This window comes from Scyliorhinus canicula, chromosome 3 (genome assembly GCF_902713615.1).
Source record: "Scyliorhinus canicula chromosome 3, sScyCan1.1, whole genome shotgun sequence".
NCBI classification, from domain to species: Eukaryota; Metazoa; Chordata; class Chondrichthyes; order Carcharhiniformes; family Scyliorhinidae; genus Scyliorhinus; species Scyliorhinus canicula.
Window position 1 is genome coordinate 253,121,320 of NC_052148.1, and position 20,002 is coordinate 253,141,321.

The 20,002-nt window shown below is 44.1% G+C and overlaps 1 protein-coding gene across 2 annotated transcripts in view; it reads right to left on the bottom strand.

The window, feature by feature from the left end:
• LOC119963440 (serine/threonine-protein kinase 32B-like) overlaps window positions 1-20,002 on the bottom strand; it is a 411,699-nt gene that overhangs the window by 78,486 nt on the left and 313,211 nt on the right. For both annotated transcript variants that reach the window (XM_038792576.1, XM_038792577.1), the window contains 2 exons: window positions 15,999-16,036; window positions 1,233-1,322 (listed from right to left, as the gene is read on the bottom strand). In XM_038792576.1, coding sequence (XP_038648504.1) covers window positions 1,233-1,322; window positions 15,999-16,036 — 128 coding nt within the window. The remainder of the gene's footprint in view (window positions 1-1,232; window positions 1,323-15,998; window positions 16,037-20,002) is intronic.

Sequence of the window (20,002 nt, forward strand, 5' to 3'; positions counted from 1 at the left end):
GTGAGATCCAGTTTACATTATCAAAGGCTGTTCCTCATAATTAAACAAGGGCCGCATTGGTTTCTGGTGGATGTGCTTGGAGGAACTGGTAACTGTTGTGGCTCCAGGAAAAGAACAGGCAGCCAGCAGTGAGTCCGACAAGCAATTTTAACCGTTCCTTATCTGTCAATCTTTAGTTTGTTGGGGGGAGAATTTTAACCCCTTGGGATGGGTGTGAGTAGAGGAGAGTAGGGGGCTTACAAAAGGAAAAGGAATCTGGTTGGCTGTGGAAACTCATTGCAAGACGTACCAAATCCAGATCCTGACGTTAAAATTCAGCAGGACCTCGAAGAAGCCCACCTTCCCCGCCTTCTCCCCTTCTGCCCCACAGATAATTCATCTGAATCTGGGGTCAAGGTACATTGTGATACGATTTAGAAGATGTTCTAGCTGATCCATTCAATATCTGACCCAAGTGTAACCGAGGCAATGCTGGTTGCAATAGTGAGATGTTTTCATTCCCTACCACTCTTTACCGTAAAAATTAATGAGCCGCAAAGTCGTATTACACTGCCATCTTTCAAATAAAAGCAACTTAAAATCTCCAATGCATCCAAAAATTAACACCAGGGTTATGGCTCAATATCATAGCTTTATGAAAACTAATTAATCAATTTTCAACAGTTAAGGGAAGATGCTAGTTACAATACACATTTCTATAATGATGTTGATGACTTTCAACATTTTCAAATTTCCTTAAAGCCTCCGATTTCCCATTCTGATATCCCTAATTCATTTGGGGTTAATTTGTGCCCGCGTTCGCCATGAGCGCAAACGGTGACTGGGGCGCAAACTCGGAAAACGAGATCTTCTGATTTTCCCCTGTGCCATAATGAAGCTGCCGTCTGCCAAATGTTTCGCCCACATAAAGAGATTCTCCCCTCGCTGTGGTAACGTCACTTACACGATGATTATGACTGCTTATGCAACGCCAATCTAGCAGTGTCATCCCTGAAGTGCTACCCTGGGGGGGGGGGGGGAGTACTTCTTTCAGTGCCTTTTATCTCTCTGGAGCTGGCTTTCGTGGCTCTATCAGACCCCACTCCACCAGCGTGATGGTTAAAACCACCGCCTCGGATTCTCTGTCCGCAGAGTGCCAAAGAATCTGGTGAGAAAACTGGCTGTGCAACTGGAGAGCTGCACGCGAGCCTTACTTCTTCTGAAAATGAAGTATTGATTATCACACTGCTTACCCATGTAGGGCTTTGTCCCAGCCATGGACGTAGCTTTCTCAGAATCCTTCACAACAGTTGCTATGTTGAAATCAGTGATGTGAACGTGCCCTTCAAACCAAAAAGAAATCAATTTTAATTGAAAAGGAGATTTTCTGTAAAGAAAAATGATGCAAGGAAAAAATGCAACATTTCATCTGACAATATCACATGGCATCATATTGCAGAAGAGTGGTTGGTTGTTAAATTTGTATATTAAAAAATGAACAAATGACTTAGAAGTTGGGTGCAATAGGAGAGGTTTTTTTTGACAGACTGGACAACTTGTTTTCAAGGGGTAGCTTACCATCCAATGTGATTTTCAAGAATTGCATGAACACAGACTCTGGGAGGCTTTATGACTTCCTGAACAGGGAATTTGTGCTTTGGAGCCTTGATGTTTACATACAATTCCACATCTGCTTGTCTCACAGCATTTTGGAGATTTACAAGTGTAACAGACAAGAAATTATCGTTTGATGTGAATTGATGTACAAGAGCTTCAGCCACAAAGGACATGCTGACGTCATTTAGCGCAGTGTCTTTGAGTTACTTCACCTGGGGCACTCTTCTCTCAGAAGAATCACAATTCTCTGAACAGTAATAAAAACAATAATATAAAAATGAACGTCTGAAGCCACTTATTTCATTTACTTTTCCCCAGTACTGCAATCACCTGGGCAGCTCAAAAGAATATCAGCTTTACCAAAACCACATTTTCTTTTCTTAATAGACAATTTCCTTCAGATGTTGGCATGTAGTAACGGGGCTGTCAAAATAACAACCTTCACAAATTTTAATTGTAAAAAAAGAACAAAATGCATGAATATCGCTAAAAATGCAATCATCTCTGTCGACACTAATGTTTTGACCCTTGTTCCTCCTGCAAAAATAATTGTAAGGTTAGGAAAAAAAAGTAATTGTCGCTGTTACGACCTTATTAAGTCTGTGCACGAAGGATTTCTGTAAGTCAAAACAAGACACAATTTCACTTCTGACTTATGTTTCATTCGTGTGCAACAAGTGGAAAACTACTAAACTATTACAGTGACAGAAAAAGATAGTGCGGTGGTTATTTCGTTGTCAGAGTACTGGCATGAAACGGCCACTAATGGAGCCATCATGCGGTATATTGAAAATTAATAAATGTTTTTTAACGAATGGCATCTGTGTGCCGACCTGTGCATTTACTTCTTAACATCGATTACCTGAATGAATCAATGGCAATCAGATGAAGAGGGGTGGAGAAATTTGGAGAGCTTGCCTCTCATCTATTCAGAAGTGCCTCAGCTTGCAGCTATGCTCTGACTCCCAACACTTCAACACCGAACACTTCCGGAAGCCCATTTGCATGATGTTGTGGTGCCACTTCCACGGCCTTTTACTGTGCCTGCATCACACATTTTAAACCAATGTTGGATAGATGCATCAAGAAGCCATTTTGATGAGTGCACTCTTGAAGATACACTTGATTATTACCCTCGCAAGTTGACATCCCTGAAGCAATCCATGCAGTAGTATTTTTAGGTTACAAATTTGAATTGTGTGGTCTTTTAGTTTGAGGTGATAGACGCAATCTATGCTGTGGTATGAAGAGACAAAAGTCCAGCTCCTTTTCACAAACACCTTTATTTCACTTTAACAGACTCTGCACTAAACTCTATCATCACATCACCAGCCCCAGATGCCACCTGAAGCCCCTTTACATATCAGTGTCAATCATTGAACACTTAACATAAATGAGACAATCATTGAACACTTAACATAAATGAGACAACTAATTGCAATGTCTCTTAACCCATTACTTAACATGAGGTAGTGGCGGCATTGTAATGAAACACACCACGTCTAGGCCAATGTGGAGAGGGCCCATGCCGGTTGGTGTCTGTGGGCACCAATCAGAGCCTGATATCTCTGTATTTGCGGATAGGTTGAGCCAATCAGCAGGCAATACAGGGTGACATCAGATTCTGACTGATTGAATCCTCTTGGAGTGGGAAACTGGTGAACATTGAGGTGACTAGGAGGGAGAGAGGCAGCAGTCAAAGTGAAGATCTCTTAACTAACCTTTGAGTGAATTGGCCAAAAAAAAACATTAGGTGGTGATCCAGACAGCCGTTGGGACTCAGGACCCGGGAGCAAGCCGTCGTCGAGTGGAGCAGGGGCGACTCAACCCTCAGTCCAGGACTGAGGAGGGCTGGGCAGGCCAAAGCCAGGCAGCAGCAGTGGGGCAAGGTCATCAAGGTGAGGTGCAAGGCGGCGCAGGAGTTGGGCGAATTAGCGAGAAAAGGAATGAGGGCTGTTGTGAGTGAGCCGTCCGGCCGGGAATCGGGGTATGCTGATGTCAATCAGCAAGGGGAGCAGGGGGCAACCCGGCCCCCTGTGCTGTGCGCAAAAAACCTGCTCTTTCAGGACAATCAGATTCATCAAAATCAAAAAACATTGGTTAATATGAAGCGACACTATCAATCTGGCCATCAAAAACGTAGAAAATTGAAGGCAAGAGGACGAAGCGAAGCAAAAGGACAGTTTGTCATTTTACTTTAAGAAGTTTGAAGAATTGAATAGTGCACAAACTGCACATTCATCATCAGCCACCAAAAGTATGGGTGAATTATCTGATGACTTAGACTTGCCGATTTCTGGAGAAACCACATCAGCCTGAAAAAGTTGAACAAGAAGTGGAAACTAAAATGGCAAAAGATATTTCTTCTGCTGAAGTGAGGGAAGAAACCTACCCTGAACACATTTTGTCTTGTGGCCAAAATCTGTTCCACTGGGTATGATAGAATATTTTGCACGAAATAAACCAGAAAACATAGGTAAATATGGGAAATTTGAGAAAAGCGTTTGAGGTTGGAGGCTGAAAGCAGGTTAGAAGTTTTCACGTGTCCCATTTTCTGTGGGTGAAGAGAAATGGGTTGGATGGAAATTAGAAATTGATCGAGTTTTTCAGAAACCTCTAAGGCAGTCTCCTGCTTTGTTTGTAAATTATTCCCTGATGTTATTAAAGGGAAACGAGCATTCATCGATGGGTCCTCCAACTGGAGAAATGTTGAAAGAGATATTGCTGATCATAAACCTTCCAAATCTCATATTAAAGCTATCTGTGTGTTCTTGTGGTATTTTGAAAATCACTAGCTTTAGTGTGACTAACATTTTGTAGTTTGAATTAATATTTCTGCTGAAATCGATGGTAGCCATTTTAATAAAATAACACAATATTGGAAGTCAGCCAGATTTGTTAAGTAGACAGTCTTAATTATGAGACAATGAAAGAATAGATCAGTCATTAATAGATATGTTGGAAAGGCTGGAAATATAATTTGGAAAACAAATGAAATGAAAATCGCTATTGTCACAAGTAGGCTGCAAATGAAGTTACTGTGAAAAGCCCCTAGTCACCACATTCCGGCGCCTGTTCGAGGAGGCTTGTACAGGAATTGAACCGTGCTGCTGGCCTGCCTTGGTCTGCTTTAAAAGCCAGCTATTTAGCCCTGTGCTAAACCAGCCCCCATGTTTATTAGGCCGATGAACTTGGTCATTCAGGTTGGTGAATGGGAAGTCGTTGAGACAGAGGTTGGCATCGGAGATCCAAGTGAGGCCCCAATGAGTTGCGATGTCCCTATGGCACGTGAGTCAGCTTGGTTGGACATGATAGTGAAAAGGCTCCTGGGGAACTATCTGGAGTGCAGCACACATGTGATATAGGGTGTTACAAGGTAGGAACCACAAGGGGGCAGAAGGTCAGATGGCGGCCCGACCCCAGGGACTAGCTGCCATCCAGACATGTCTACACATCTGGAAATGGTGGTCCCATCAATGTTGGAGATGCAGAGCTGGGGACTGCAGGAGGGGGTGTCAGCAACTATCCACCGCCTACAAGTGTGGCTGGAGGCGTCCAACCAGCTGCAGAGATAGAAGGTGGTGCCCCAGGCCAACACCACACCTGTGCTCCCATTGGGACCGTAGAACACCAGCAATTCGACTCAGCAGTTACTCTCTGAAATAGAGAATACTGTCCATAGTCTCCCAAGCTGTACTTGGGCTGGTTTAGCACAGTGGGCTAAACAGCTGGCTTGTAATGCCGAACAATGCCAGCACCCCGGTTCAATTCCTGTACCAGCCTCCCTGAATAGGCATCGGAATGTGGAGACTAGGGGCTTTTCACAGTAACCTGATTGAAGCCTACTTGTGACAATAAGTGATTCATATTATTATTAAGCGGAAAACCCCGTCCAATGTCAAGTTCTGAATATACATTGGCGACACCCACTTTATCTCACCTCCACCTGTCCTGACCCCTCCACTGTCTCTAAATTGTCACACAACTTGTCTGAAGCTGAGCATGGAGCTTTGCTCTGCCATTAAACTTTTACATTTTCTGGGTGCCATAGTTTGCATGTGTCTTTGATGGCAGCATAACCATAATTAAGATGAGGAGGTATGTGCACATGCCTTAGCAGGTGGATCTGCAGAATGTTGGGGGAAAGTTACATTTACACCTGTGGCATATCTACCTGACCACCCCCGAACAAGGTACAGCTCTTTAAATACACCTCATGGGTTAGCTACATTGCCTACTCTTCACCTGGGAGACAGCCACAGAATTCTTGTGTCTCCTCAAGCTCGTCCACCAGGTATTTGGGTTCCACTCTGCCAGTGGCCTTCAAAATGATCCCAAGCCTGGACTTTTAAGATGCTAAAAATGATCTCAAGTAATCAAAGCGGCCAAACATCTGAATCGTTGGCACAACAATGTATTATACTGGTGTCAGATACAGGGCAAACTCCTTCACCATTTTCCACATCAAAGCCATCCACTCTTTGAATGGCACATTTCTCAGACAGATAATGCACAGTGTGAGACACTCGGACATGGGCAGTACAGGGAGTCCTCAGCTAGTGGCCTTTGTGTGCAGGGCACCTGAACATGGTGAGTGCTACCATGGTGCCCTCGATCGGCTGCGTGCCCAACCCGGACCACCTGCCCAAAGATTTCCCGGTCGCGTATAAGCCCCCCCCCCCCCCCCCCCCCCCCCCGCCCTCCAATCGGTCCGCCCCAGACCAGGGCAGTCGCAGACTGAGTCCACACTAGTGCCCCAACCGGTAGGACCATGTTAGATCCACGCCGTCGGGACGTCAGCCACTCGGGGGTGGAGAATGGCGGGGCGGGCCTCCACCCTGGCACCGACTGCGATTCCGGCGTTGGGGTGCGGAGAATCCAGCCCGTTGTTGATGAAAACACAGTTGAGAGAATTTTTGAAGGGTGGACAATGGTACAACTTATCATCTTAGAAAAGGAAATAAATAGTTTTCCAGGAGAGCATTCGTGGATTTAGAAGTTCAACTGACAAAACCGAAAGTATTTTGTAATTGCTGGTACAAAAGGGATTAGTTTCTTCATCTCATTTCAGCGGTATCTTTTGGGTGCCCACTGCATGCAAAACCTGCTTCAATCTCTGATATTTATTTCCAACTTTTTGGTCAATAGTCGAAATGGTAAAAAACGGTATAAAATGTGTTGTAATGAACTAATGTTTCTTTTAGTCCTATTCTCTCGTCAACTTTTATACTGTCACGGGGCAGCACGGTGGCACGGTGTTATAGCACTGCTGCCTCACGGCGCAGAGGTCCCAGGTTCGATCCCGGCTCTGGGTCACTGTCCATGTGGAGTTTGTACATTCTCCCCGTGTTTGCGTGGGTTTCACCCCCACAACCCAAAGGTGTGCAGGCTAGGTGGATTGGCCACACTAAATTGCCCCTTAATTGGAATAAATGAATTGGGTACTCTAAAAATTTATATTAAAAAAAACTTTTATACTGTCACCACGGCAGGCAACAAGTTTTGGGGTGGCTATTCCTGTTGACTTTTGATTGAAAATTTCAAGGACAGCGGAGTTAAACCAAAGATTCATTTTCAAATTCAGTCTCTTTCTTGAACTGAAATATGAGGCAGGCCTCACAGTTCTCGCTTTTGCCATCGCAAGAATTGGGCCCAGCTGAGAAATGCGCAGCTCTAATCCTGAACTCTCTTGACAGGTCTGCTTCATCGCGTGCAGCTTCAACCACCGTCTGCTAAAATAGGCCTCTGGCCTTTATTGACAAAATTACTTCCAGTGTGGACTGGTCTCTTTTAGCCTTGACTCTACTAAACAATAACCTTTTTGCACAATTAAGTATAGTCAACTGTGCCCAGCACAACATTCAAACATGGCAACGTGAGGGATTATTATCTGCTCTGAACTAATTTGGCCAAAGGCTGTAAGAGCACACTGAAAGCCGAAACATGGCAACACCATCAAGCCATCAAACTGACATCTTTCTGAAAAAATGATCAGAAAAATTAGAAATGGCAGGTTTTAAAAAAACATGAGCCCGACAGAATCCTTGCTGTCATCATTCTGTAGATATCATCCAGCAATTCCATAGGATGGAAGGAATGTTTTTACTTCATGAGATTACTCTCCTTCTAATAGATATAGTTAGCTGGAGATTCATCCACCAGAGTTCTATCAATGGTTTGAATATTGGCAACAGAGGATGTAACCTGAGCCAGCTTGCTGTATTTAACTTAAAAGGTCAATTGTTGCAAATTAAATTGATATTTTTGAAGCTCTATACTTTAAAAAGAATCTACTTTTTCCTTGACAATTTTCTCTTTCTAATGCCTGATTAAATTATTCCATCAGTTGCTAGTTTTACATAAAAGTATTGTACAAGTTTCACCTTTCAACAGAATGTATTGGTATTGAAATCACACTGTGTGACATTAGCAATGAATGCATGGATGCATTTGTATCAAATCCTTTGTCCGCTCTTTTATCAAAGCCACAAACCAGCTTAAATTGAATTCAAATATCACCAAAGGAATTGTGTACAAATGGTATGATCTGCTGATTACGAATGCACAGAGTAATTTCTACCCAATTGTTTCCGAGCTGACATCTTGCAAAACTAAATCGAAATTTGGTTAACCCTTTCTTCAACGATGTACAGGATAGCACAAGGATATCAAGAAACTTAATTTATTTCAAGTTAATCTTGACAAGCACAGGGATCATAGGTATTGAATTCACAGAGTTCCGCTCTGCCAATGGTTTTGGTGCCAGGAGTTACTAAATAATAATGTAGTGCTGATTTGCGGTGATGTCAGGCAAGGATGTACGGATTGCCATGCTTGGATGGTGTGGTGATCCACTGTGTGCACCTGTATTAGAGGATGTAAGGTAGGATTTGCACTACAGATTCGCCGGTAGCCCCTGCCGGCTAGCTCCGCCCACAAGGAGTCGTATAAATATGCATGACCCCCTCTTGATCAGCTATTTCGCCAGCTGCAGCAGGAGGCCACGCATCTGACTGTAATAAAGCCACAGTTGTACCAATCTGAGTCTTTCGTGCAATTGATCGTGCATCAGATGGCCGATGGCATGGGCATGCGAAGGAAATGTACAAAGAATGGAAAATCATGTTGTTTGAGGGATCTTTACTCTCAGTTTGGGGTTTACAGGTGAGATGCCTTGACTTTATTTTCCTGCTGCAGTCAGTGGATGTGTTGTTGGAGGAGTTCGTACACACCATTTGCCTCAGAAGGAAATGGTGCTGGAACTTTGCAAAGAGTTGAGTGGGTTTTGAAGGCCGCTGAGCAGAAAATCATGCTGCACAACAGAGAGTTGGAGAACAGACAGCAGACTGGTAGGACTGTGCCGCCTCCTCCAACCATACCCGCAGCCACCCCACAGGGTGAGGAAGTTGCTACCAGTGGCCTTCGAGGACTCCGTCACTGCTGCCAGTCAGCATTGGGTTTAGCTGGAATGCACGTCATGATTGTAAGGATGAGCAGACAGCTCAGAATTTGCATGCTGACTGCATCACTTCCACCAGGCATGGACTGTTGCACATTGTGCTCCCTGCATCTGTAAATGGACAATATAACATTTTCAGCCCTGGGTAATTTTCCAGTCATGTAATTGCTCTCATTGATACACTGCTTTCACTGACACTTTACAATTCATGCTTCAATGGGTTGTATCTGTATGATTTTGCCTCCTGTAATATATCTATTTACGTTGATTGATTAAAAACACGACAAGGATCTTATTGGACCTGATATTTTACAGGAGGACCCATCACCAGTCTGTCCTCTTCAGCTAGTATCCTTAATTATTCCAGAATTGCTGATCCCAGCTATTATTGTGATTTTACCGGGCAGAATGCAATTCAGCTCAGGCAGAATGGGGAATCGAACCACACGCCAACCATCTCTCAAACTGAGATAACTGGTCCCCTGCAATTTGTGTTAATTGTGTTATTTGCCCACACCTGTCTGGTACACAAATACATCCACCTTCATTTTTGCATCACAAGTTTAAACTTGCAGCGCAAGTATAAGTAACAATCTTCAGCTACTAATGAATAATAGTGTTTGAATGGAAATGATTGTGTCAATTAAATGTGAGTTTTTGCTCCACATCCTCCTACAGTATATCAATTATAGCTATTTTGGGGCTTACCATGTGGAGTCCTGTGGGAATGTTAATTTTCCAATTATACAATACAATTGCCATTATTTTATATTCATTTTTGTGGAACATTGAGGAATGGATGCAATACTCTTCAAATACTCATTAAAAAATGAGTTATATATGCTCCTCATCACTTATTTTGCAACAGAGAACGTATATATAAAACATTTGTCTTATTTGAATCTTGCATTATATTTTCAAGGGTATAGTTAAGTATCATTCATTTGGACGAATATGGCCACTGTTGAATTTTAAACGACAACCAACATTTTCTTTTCCACATAAAATATTTTAGCTCTCGCAACTCCGCCAACCTGCAACTTGATCATAGTAGCTTTAATGAACTGTATTGCTGTTTTCTTCAAGAGGACTGCTCCTGCTTCTTAAATGTCAACATTATCTTTCAGTAGCCGCTGTTGACCTTTCTGACAGGTGAGGCAAAGCTCTAGATGTCTAATCATCCAACCTGTTACCATGGCAATGGGCACTTCACATGTGTACAAATGTGTTTTCTTTTCTTGGCCATAGCTATCTTTCGTTATCCAAAGAAAACCAAGTCAAAGAAAAGAGTTGAGAGGGATTCCGATAAACAGACAGGAGAGGAAAGCCATCACACACTTTTTGAAGCCAGCTCCTTGTCTTGAATTTGTTCCTCCTCACCTTCACTTAATAAACTTCCATCCATCTCACTATTTTGACAGCTTCGTTCCCTTTCACTCCACATCCTCACACCTCCCTGTGAGTCTGAGTCAGCCCCACTACTTACCAAAGGCCCTTCTCGGTATTGAATCACAACCGTGTGGCGCAGACCCCTCTGTTTGGGGCCGTCCTGCTCAGCTGAGCTTTGCGCTGCTGTCGACTCGTGGGCAGCATGGTAGCACAGTGGTTAGCATTGTTGGTTCACAGCTCCAGGGTCCCAGGTTTGATTCTCGGCTTGGGTCACTGTCTGTGCGGAGTCTGCACGTTCTCCCCATGTCTGCCTGGGTTCCTCGGGATGCTCCGGTTTCCTCCCACAGTCCAAAGATGTGCAGGTTAGGTGGATTGGCCATGCTAAATTTCCCTTGGTGTCCAAAAAGGTTAAGTGGGGTTTCTTCCAGGTGCTCTATTTTCCTCCCACAGTCCAAAGATGTGCAGGTTAGGTGGATTGGCCATGCTAAATTGCCCTTACTGTCCAAAATTTCCCTTAGTGTTGGGTACGGTTACTGGGTTATGGGGTTAGGGTGGAGGTGTGGGCTTAAGTAGGGTGCACTTTACAAGGTCCGGTGCAGACTCGATGGGCCGAATGGCCTCCTTCTGCACTGTAAATTCTATAAATCCCCACTTACCTGGCGCACACATTTCTAGGTGAGGCAGTGCCTCACTTGCCTCACCTCACAAGCTACCTCTGCTATCTTTCTAACAATTGAATCAGTGCCATTTATTAAATGCTATCACCGTTCAGGCAATGAGAGAGATTCTCCAGCATAGACTGGAGCTGTAATTTATTATTTCAAAAAATATTTCCACTTCCTGGTGGATTGGCCAGGCTAAATTGCCCCTTAGTGACCAAAGGGTTAACTGGTGCACTTTCAGAGGGATGGTGCAGATTCGATGGGCCAAATGGCCTCCTCCTGCAAGGTGAGGTTTCTATGATTCTATAATCATGACATTTAGCTAACTCATACATTACTAGTTTTATTTTAATTCTGCTTCAATTCTGAATGAAACCATACCCTTATTCATCTTTTTAATTACCGTTCTGTCACTTTAAACAACACATCAATATCACCAGAAAGTGCACTAGTGACTGGGCAGAAATTTAATTTTCTTTGTTTATTTCCAAGTTGCTTTTTCTACATTGCCAACAGCTTCAGGCTCCTTGTGATGGCCGTTTAAAAACAAGGTTTCCAGCTCACAAACTACAACATTGGTACAAACCCGAGTATTACAGTAATTCCTCTTGTGAGATGACCCGTGAATTACTCGGATGTCTTGCCAGCACATTCTGCCAGCAATCCCTCGGCTCTGACTGGGTTATTAGTGATGAACAGATGTCTGCTCTGGCTCCCATCTTACACAACAAACATCCAAATATTTCCTTCCACCTTAACCTATCTATTGAAACCTTTTCTTGGTCATGTTGCCTCAACATTTTTTGTGCATTTTGTGTTTTGTTTTACTCGTTCACAGGGGGTGTGGGCGCCGCTGGCTGGGCCAGCATTTATTGCCCATCCCTAATTGTCACTGAGAAGGTGGTCCAATTCGCGCCCGCATGACTTCTACATAAGAGGGGCAGGGCATCGCAGAGGGGTGGAGCATGAAGTTCCAACCTGCTAATGAGATTTAAATCCATGTGAATGATGGTCTTGCATGGACCCGCCGGCGTGGGGCGCAGATCTCGATAACGGTGGCAGCATGGCGGAGTCTGGCGTTGGAATTGGCGCCGGGCACAGATCGAAATGTGTCCATCGCTATTCTCCACCCGATCGTAATTCTCGCTGCCGATGGCGGGAAGAGGAGGCTTCAGGCCATTCTTCTTTTCAAAAACTCAAAGCCTTTCTGCCTACAACTTCCATTGCCATTGTCTCAATGTTTGTCCCGAAGTACACAAGAATGAAAAACAACCTTAATTTACAAAAATACTATCCCAACTTAGAACATAGAACAGTACAGCACAGAACAGGCCCTTCGGCCCTCGATGTTGTGCCGAGCAATGATCACCCTACTCAAACCCACGTATCCACCCTATACCTGTAACCCAACAACACCCCCCCTTAACCTTACTATTAGGACACTACGGGCAATTTAGCTTGGCCAATCCACCTAACCCGCACATCTTTGGACTGTGGGAGGAAACCGGAGCACCCGGAGGAAACCCACGCACACACGGGGAGGACGTGCAAACTCCGCACAGGCAGTGAACCAAGCCGGGAATCGAACCTGGGACCCTGGAGCTGTGAAGCATTTATGCTAACCACCATGCTACCGTGCTGCCCTGGATAACTGGATACAACTCTGTGAGGGTCTGCTGGTGATCACTAGGCATCTTGTTCGAGGGAGGAACAAGCCACTCAATTCAAACACAAACATCAGATTGTCAGAATTCCCTATTTATACATTTTACTGGTGATGCTTTAGATTAACACAAGTGTTGAGCCAAGAATGTCCTCATTGCAAACACTGGGGGCTGCGTGACAATTCTGCAGTACAAACATTGTGACTTACACTATTTTGGCTCTATGGTGGTTTTGCTATTAGAATACTTTGAAAGTTTTGTAGTCAAGGTACCATACCATAGATTTCTAAAAGCATATGCAAACATGTTGAAATTATTATATTAGGATTCTTTTTTCTCATAGCTTAATTGTATAATGCAACGCATATGTTACAATTCAACTTATTTTTTTGGATAATGTTTGACAAAGGATTTGGAAAAAAATTACTTCAAAACATTGGGTCTTAAAAGTAAACTGCATCCATTTGAGTTTTTAATAAAAGCAGTGAAACATGCCATTAAAAATGATAATGTGATAAGCTGTGATGCATTTTTTTCTCGTAGAATGTAAATAATAGGCAATTTATGCACTGGTTAATTAGGTCAAAGAGAACATACCACTGATGTGAGCAAGCATGCATGTTCATTATTTGTATTACTACACAACAAATGTTATATTGATTGCATGAAGTGTATTTCAGAATAAATGTTGCTGGATGCAGCTATCAAACTCTTGGTGTGTTTAGAAATAAGCCAAGCTCTGTACAAAAGGTCAGTTGTCTGGGTAGCGGTAAGAAAAAAATAGAATTCCTGACACTCTTGGGGGTCTGATCTACCATCAAACTACAAGAGACTGAATCCTAAAGGTAATGTGAATAGCCCAGGCTATTGGGTGTTTGTAACAGAGGAGTAGACCGTGAACCAGGTACTGTTGGCTGGTCAGCCGAAAAGAAACCCGAGATAGTTATGACATCAGGACTAGCATGACCTGAGTGAGAGAGGGTTTGTTGGCGTTATACCATGTCTGTATTAACCGTATCCAGGTACCTTGGATAGAACACAGCTGCCGATGAACACAACTTGAGGGTTGAATTGGCTGAGTGGAAAAACAGAGGGCAAGTTGGAATGATTTTAACATTACACGTGGTGTCAGGTTTGGGCAGGGAATGGTTGCAGGGCAGGTCAACTCCCAGAGAAAATTTACTCTGGCATCAGCGTGAGCCTGTAAAAGTGCAGGGTGGGAGTGAGGGGCGGTTTTTGAGGGTTGGTGCTTCCAGAGCTTTGAGGGTGTGGTGCAGGGGGTGCTACCAGATTGGTGAGAGAGTGGGGGGTGGGGGGCTCTGCCAAACCTGAAACAGCAGACTCGCACACTCAGTTCAACACTCCCCCCCCCCCCCCCCCCCCCCCCCCCCCCCCCCCCCGCCACACGCTCACTTCCACGGCTGCTGCTGCTGCACAAGGATACCTGACCAACGCATGCACAGGTAAAAATACATCTGATGCATGACCAAGTCGAAGAATTGCGGCCATAAAGAGAATGCCTAGACAAAGACTAGCGAGTGCAAATGAATTCCAGGGGGAGGAGGTGGCGTAGTGGTATTGTCACTTGACTTGTACTTTTCTTTGTTCTTTAGTGATGTTTAAGGGGCATCGTGACAAATACAGGAATAGGATGGGAATAGAGGGATACGGAACCCGGAAGTGTGGAAGACTTTAGTTTAGACGGGCAGCATGGTCGGCGCAGGCTTGGAGGGCCGAAGGGCTGTACTTTTCTTTGTTCTTTGTTCTAGTTAACCAGAGGCCCAGAGTAATGCTCTGGGGACCCAGGTTCAAATCCCACCACTGCAGGTGGCAAAATTTGAATTCAACAAAATTTGGAATTAAAAGTCTAACGATGACCATGAAACTGTTGCCGATTGTCGTAAAAACCCATCTGGTTCACTAATGTCCTTTAGGACGGACATCTGCTGACCTTACCTGGTCTGGCCTACATGTGACTCCAGACCCACAGCAATGTGGTTGACTCTTAACTGCCCCCTCAAGGGCAATTAGGGATGGGCAATGACGCCCACATCCCATGAACAAATTTTTTAAAAAATTAATAAATAAAACATGTCTTCGGAATACATGACCTGGGGCTGGGATAAATGGCCAAATTATGGGATAATTCTGGAAAATGGGAGGTGGTTGGTCACGTTGCTCACCCTGGAGTGGCTTGCCCAAGATGTATTTTTGTTGTGTTGACTTCAAATTGAAAATGACGTTTTTATTTGAAATCTCATTTGCCTGTTAATTCACATGTAATTTGCATTGGTTCTGATTCGTGATAAACTGCAAGCTACAAAAAGTGGAATCTCATTGGCAAAATGTTTATTTGTGTGTTATTCAGTGTTATAACCTGCCTGCTTACCATTGGCTGGGGACTAATGGCAATCCCACAATCCTGTGGGAGTATGAGCTTCCCCAATGAGGGGGGGGGGGGGGTCGGAGAAATCATTAGCAGACTCCCTGCATAAATAGAGCTGGCCAGTTTGGAACCAGGGAGAGAGAGGAGTGAGCAGCAAAGGAAGTTGCTGCTGTTGTATGTATATGTTATTGTAAATAAATGTTATTTCTTTGTATCCTGAAAACTTGTGCTAGATTCTTCGTGGCCCTCACAAAATTCAGTAAATTTGGTTATTTTGGTTTATAATCCCCCACAGGGACCTTAGCAATATTTTTGGTCTCAGATATTTGACATGACAATCTTGAAGTTATACTTTCGAATAATAACGTTATCATCTGACATTCCTTTCACGGATGTTCGGGTAACATTGCTAATCTATTGATATCTCACTGCACACTATTGTTGGGCTCTCAACAGTGCTATCCACCCTGCATAATCATGCAAACTTCACCCCTCACTGAGGCCTGCCTGATGGGCCCTGGCACTTACCTGACTGTGAGGGCAGACAGCCATCAATGTGCCCTCGTCCTCCATGTGCAGCCCCAACAGTGGCCACTGGTAGTGGTGGCGCTGCAGAGCTGCTACCTTCTGATCTGGGATAGCTCTTGAGGGCAGGCTGCCAACCATATTAAGGACTTTAATGACTGCCAGCAGCAAAAAGTGGTCCTGGTTCCTGTTGCTCACTGAAAGAGGGGCAATCCTTCACCATCCCTTATGCCCCCTCACACCACCCCCACCCATCTTTCCGTCGCCTGCTGCATCCTCTAAATTTGCGTCAGGTAAGAGAGGATTTAGCAACTTACCATGCTCATCTAGAAGGATATTGTCTGGCTTGATGTCCCTAAAAATAATAGAAAGAGATTATTAGTCACTCGTGGAAACAATGCCTCTTAATTATGTTGCTTCATTATATAGGTGCCTAGATGCTCAGCTCTACGATGAAATTAGTACAAAACTTTAAGTACTGGACGTGGTTGTCTGCCCACGCCGGTGGGACTTTCTGGTTCCGCTGACAGTACTTAAACGCCATGGGTTCCTCGGTGGCATGGGATGGATTGATTGGGATATCCCATTGGCAGTAGCAGGGCCAGGAGATGTCGCTGCCGGCCAATGGTGGTCCGCTTCCCGCCACAGAGAAATATGACGGCGGGAGGCCAAAGAATCTCCTCCAACATGTTAGATTTGAAAACTTTTTACCAAGTTGTTCTTGTGTGTTAGGGATCATTGTCATTTGTTCCATGGCCCTCAACCACCCCAGATTGCCCCTCATAATGTCAACCCCACCTCATATGTTAGCTTATGCTCCTTTCATGCCCATTCACCCAGCATGCACTCTCTCCATAACCAATGAGTCATATAACAACATGGCAAATGTGAACTGCTGAAAGAAGGCACATGTTCACAAATCTGCTTTTGAAAAATATGTTGTTCTTACAATCCTGTAAGAGTCAATTAGACAGACCATGAGAGTTTCAATAACAGAGGCTTCAAACACTTCTTATCCACATAAACATTGAGATATTGCCAAAACAAAATCATTGAAAATACAATTCACTATAACCACATAAAGATGTAGCAAAGACAGAAATTCACTTCAGTTGTCAAAACAAATGCTGAGTTATTGACTTTACTGGTCTGGGTTCACAGCCAAGCCTCATTATGCACGGTGTGGTGGCCGGGAAGCATGAGTTGGCATGGAGTGTATATGGAGCCATGGGGGTGAATGGAGGTGTGAGAGGATGTGAGGGATGAAGACTAGTGGAACAGAAATCATCTAACACAAGTTCACTCCCATCCATAACCACCCGCCCCAGCTCCCCAACCCTGGAAGGACCTACACGGCCCTCCATGACCAGGGATTTGGTGATCAGCTTTTCTGCCAAATTCACCTGCCCTTCCACCCCAACTTCCACACACTGAATCATTGGTGGCGATGAAAAAGTATACTTAGTATTTAAGTTCCAGGCAGCTTTCCTTTCCGAAGTTTCCTGAATAGAGTTTTCTTTGTAAAATCTGTTTCTGATAACCAATCCATCTTTAAACAATTTAGTGGGAAAATCATGTATGATCTGTTTCATTTTTATTTGTTCAGCGGATGAGGGGCGCCCTTGGCTGGGCCAGCGTTTATTGCCCATCCTTAATTGCCCTTGAACTGAATGGTTTCCTGGGTCATTTCAGAGGTAATTTACGAGTCAACCACGTTGCTGTGGATCTGGAGTCACATGTAGGCCAGACCAGGTAAGGTCGGCAGATTTCCTTCCCAAATGGGCATTGGTGAATCAGATGGGTTTTTATGACAATCGACAATGGTTTCATGGCCATCATTAGACTTTTTAATGCCAGACCTTTAGTGAATTCAATTTGGAGAGCATCTAAATGTAAATCATATTCTCCATATTAATAATATAAAATATGCAGCTCTATTTCCTTCGTCGCGCTTAGTTTGCAAATGAACAAAAGTATATTAAATATATTTGACATTGCCAGCCACAAAGGCACTTTAAAAACCCACAGGTATTGCCTGTCAAAACCATTTAGTTACACATGTAATTTGCCATACATATTTGTCGGTTCAAATATGTTGTCGAACAATACAGCCTTTCCATTGAGTGCTATTTTTGAGCATCGAGATACACCAGATTCTCGTTTAGTGAGCATCTGCTGTGAAGGGAATAAAGATGTTGTGACTTGAACTCCCTGGAGATATTAAACAGCAGAGTTATGACTGTTCGTAGCTTTACGCTTAAGAATGAAACATCAGATGGATTTAGGAGATGCTTCAAAATGATTACTCCCGTTAAATATACACGTTGCTTTGTTTTGAATTATGAGTTATCCCCTTTTATCTGTGAAAATGGACTCGCCAACTACATGTGGCATCTGTCTATTTGGATCCATCTGAGTTTATTCAAATCTGCCAGCTGTCAGACGATACCTATGATATAAAAAAACATATTCAATTAATTTTTGCCAATCTCCAAGACTGACTTGAAGTACGTTGGGGCAGTTCTTCTGCTAGTTTAATGTCAGGAGTGCTGCTCCTACCCTCGCTTTCGAAGTGGGGCTCATTTAAATAACCTGAGCTAAATCTTAGCATTATATCTCGCGTTGGGATTTCAACGGTCTGCCAACAGGTACCAGCATAATGTCTATGGTAGCAGAGGTCCGAATATCAAAATATGAACAAATATAAAATATAATCAGGAAGCCTACTAGAATATTCACCTTTATTTCTGGTGGAGTGAAACAGAGGTTAGAAGCAATGCCACAGCTATACACCTCCTTGCTGAGGCCTTACATAGAACATAGAACATACAGTGCAGAAGGAGGCTATTTGGCCCATTGAGTCTGCACCGACCCACTTAAGCCCACACTTCCACCCTATCCCTATAACCCAATAAACCCTCCTGATCTCTTTTGGGCACTAAGGGCAATTTATCATGGCCAATTGACCTAACCTAACATGCCTTTGGACTGTGGGAGGAAACCGGAGCTCCCGGAGGAAACCCACGCAGACACTGGGAGAGCGTGCAGGCTCCGCACAGACAGTGACCCAGCAGGGAATCGACCTTGGGACCCTGGCACTATGAAGCCACATGCTAACCACCGTGCTACTGTGCTGCCCCTACCTGGAGTTTGTTTTTATTTGTTCATGGGATGTGGGCATCGTTGGCCGGGCCAGCATTTACTGCCCATCCCCAAAATCATCTAACAGTCAACCACATTGCTGTGGGTCTGGAGACACATATAGGTCAGCCCAGGTAAGGATGATAGGTTTCCTTCCCCAAAAAAACATTAGAGGACATTCCCTAAATGACTGAACACTGTGCCTTATGAATAATATACTGGCCTTGCAACGAGATCAGTGTAGATTTAGTAAAATAGACTGCCAGAGTTAAGTTGAGAGGAGAGATTACAAAAACTATTTCACTCGCCTTAATTTAGAATATAAAGGGACAATTTGATAGAGGTTTTGACATATCAAGGGGATTGTAGCTTAGACAAAGAGACACTGGGCAGATTTAAAACCCAACAATGCAGTCTCCATACCAATTGGGGAACTAGTGGGAGCAGATGTTGCTTCTGTGCTGATAGGTCGAAAACAATTTGAGTGGACTCAAGCACTTAACAGGCCAGTGTGGGGCCTCTCACATGATTAAGATCCCCGGAACTAGAGCAGACGTCCTGCCTCAGAGAGCTGCTGGCCAGTCAGAGGTCAGAAGCTCTCCATTTCTAGTACCACCACCAGGAGCGGTGGCTGCACCTGGTAATGCTCCGATGCCTACCCAGAGGAATAATGCTGGATTCTTGGAGACAATAAGTAGGGTGGAGGGTGGTAGAATAAGTAGAATTGGGGTGGGGCGGAAGGTGGTAGCTGGTGAAGTGGGGGAAAAGGACTGCAGATTGTAAGGGTGACTTTCAAAGGCCTCCTTCCCGATGCTGGGTTATTTGATCGGGCACTGAGGGAACTCCCTTGAGGCTGTAGGTAAACACAACCCGGTGACCTTCAGGGTTTCCTTTTTAAAAAATATTCATTCTTATGATATGGGCATCGTTGGCTAGGCCAGTATTTATCACCCAATGCCTATTGCCCTTGAGAAGGTGGTGATGAGCTGCCGTCTGGAACTGCCGCAGTCCATGTGGTGCAGGTACACCCACAGTGCTGTTAGGATGGAGTTCCAGGATTTTGACCCAGGGATAGTGAAGGTATGTTTCCCAGTTAGGATGGTGAGTGTCTTGGAGGGGAACCTCCAGGTGTACCCAGATTCCTGTTGCTCTTGTCTTTCTAGTTGGTAAATTCTGAATG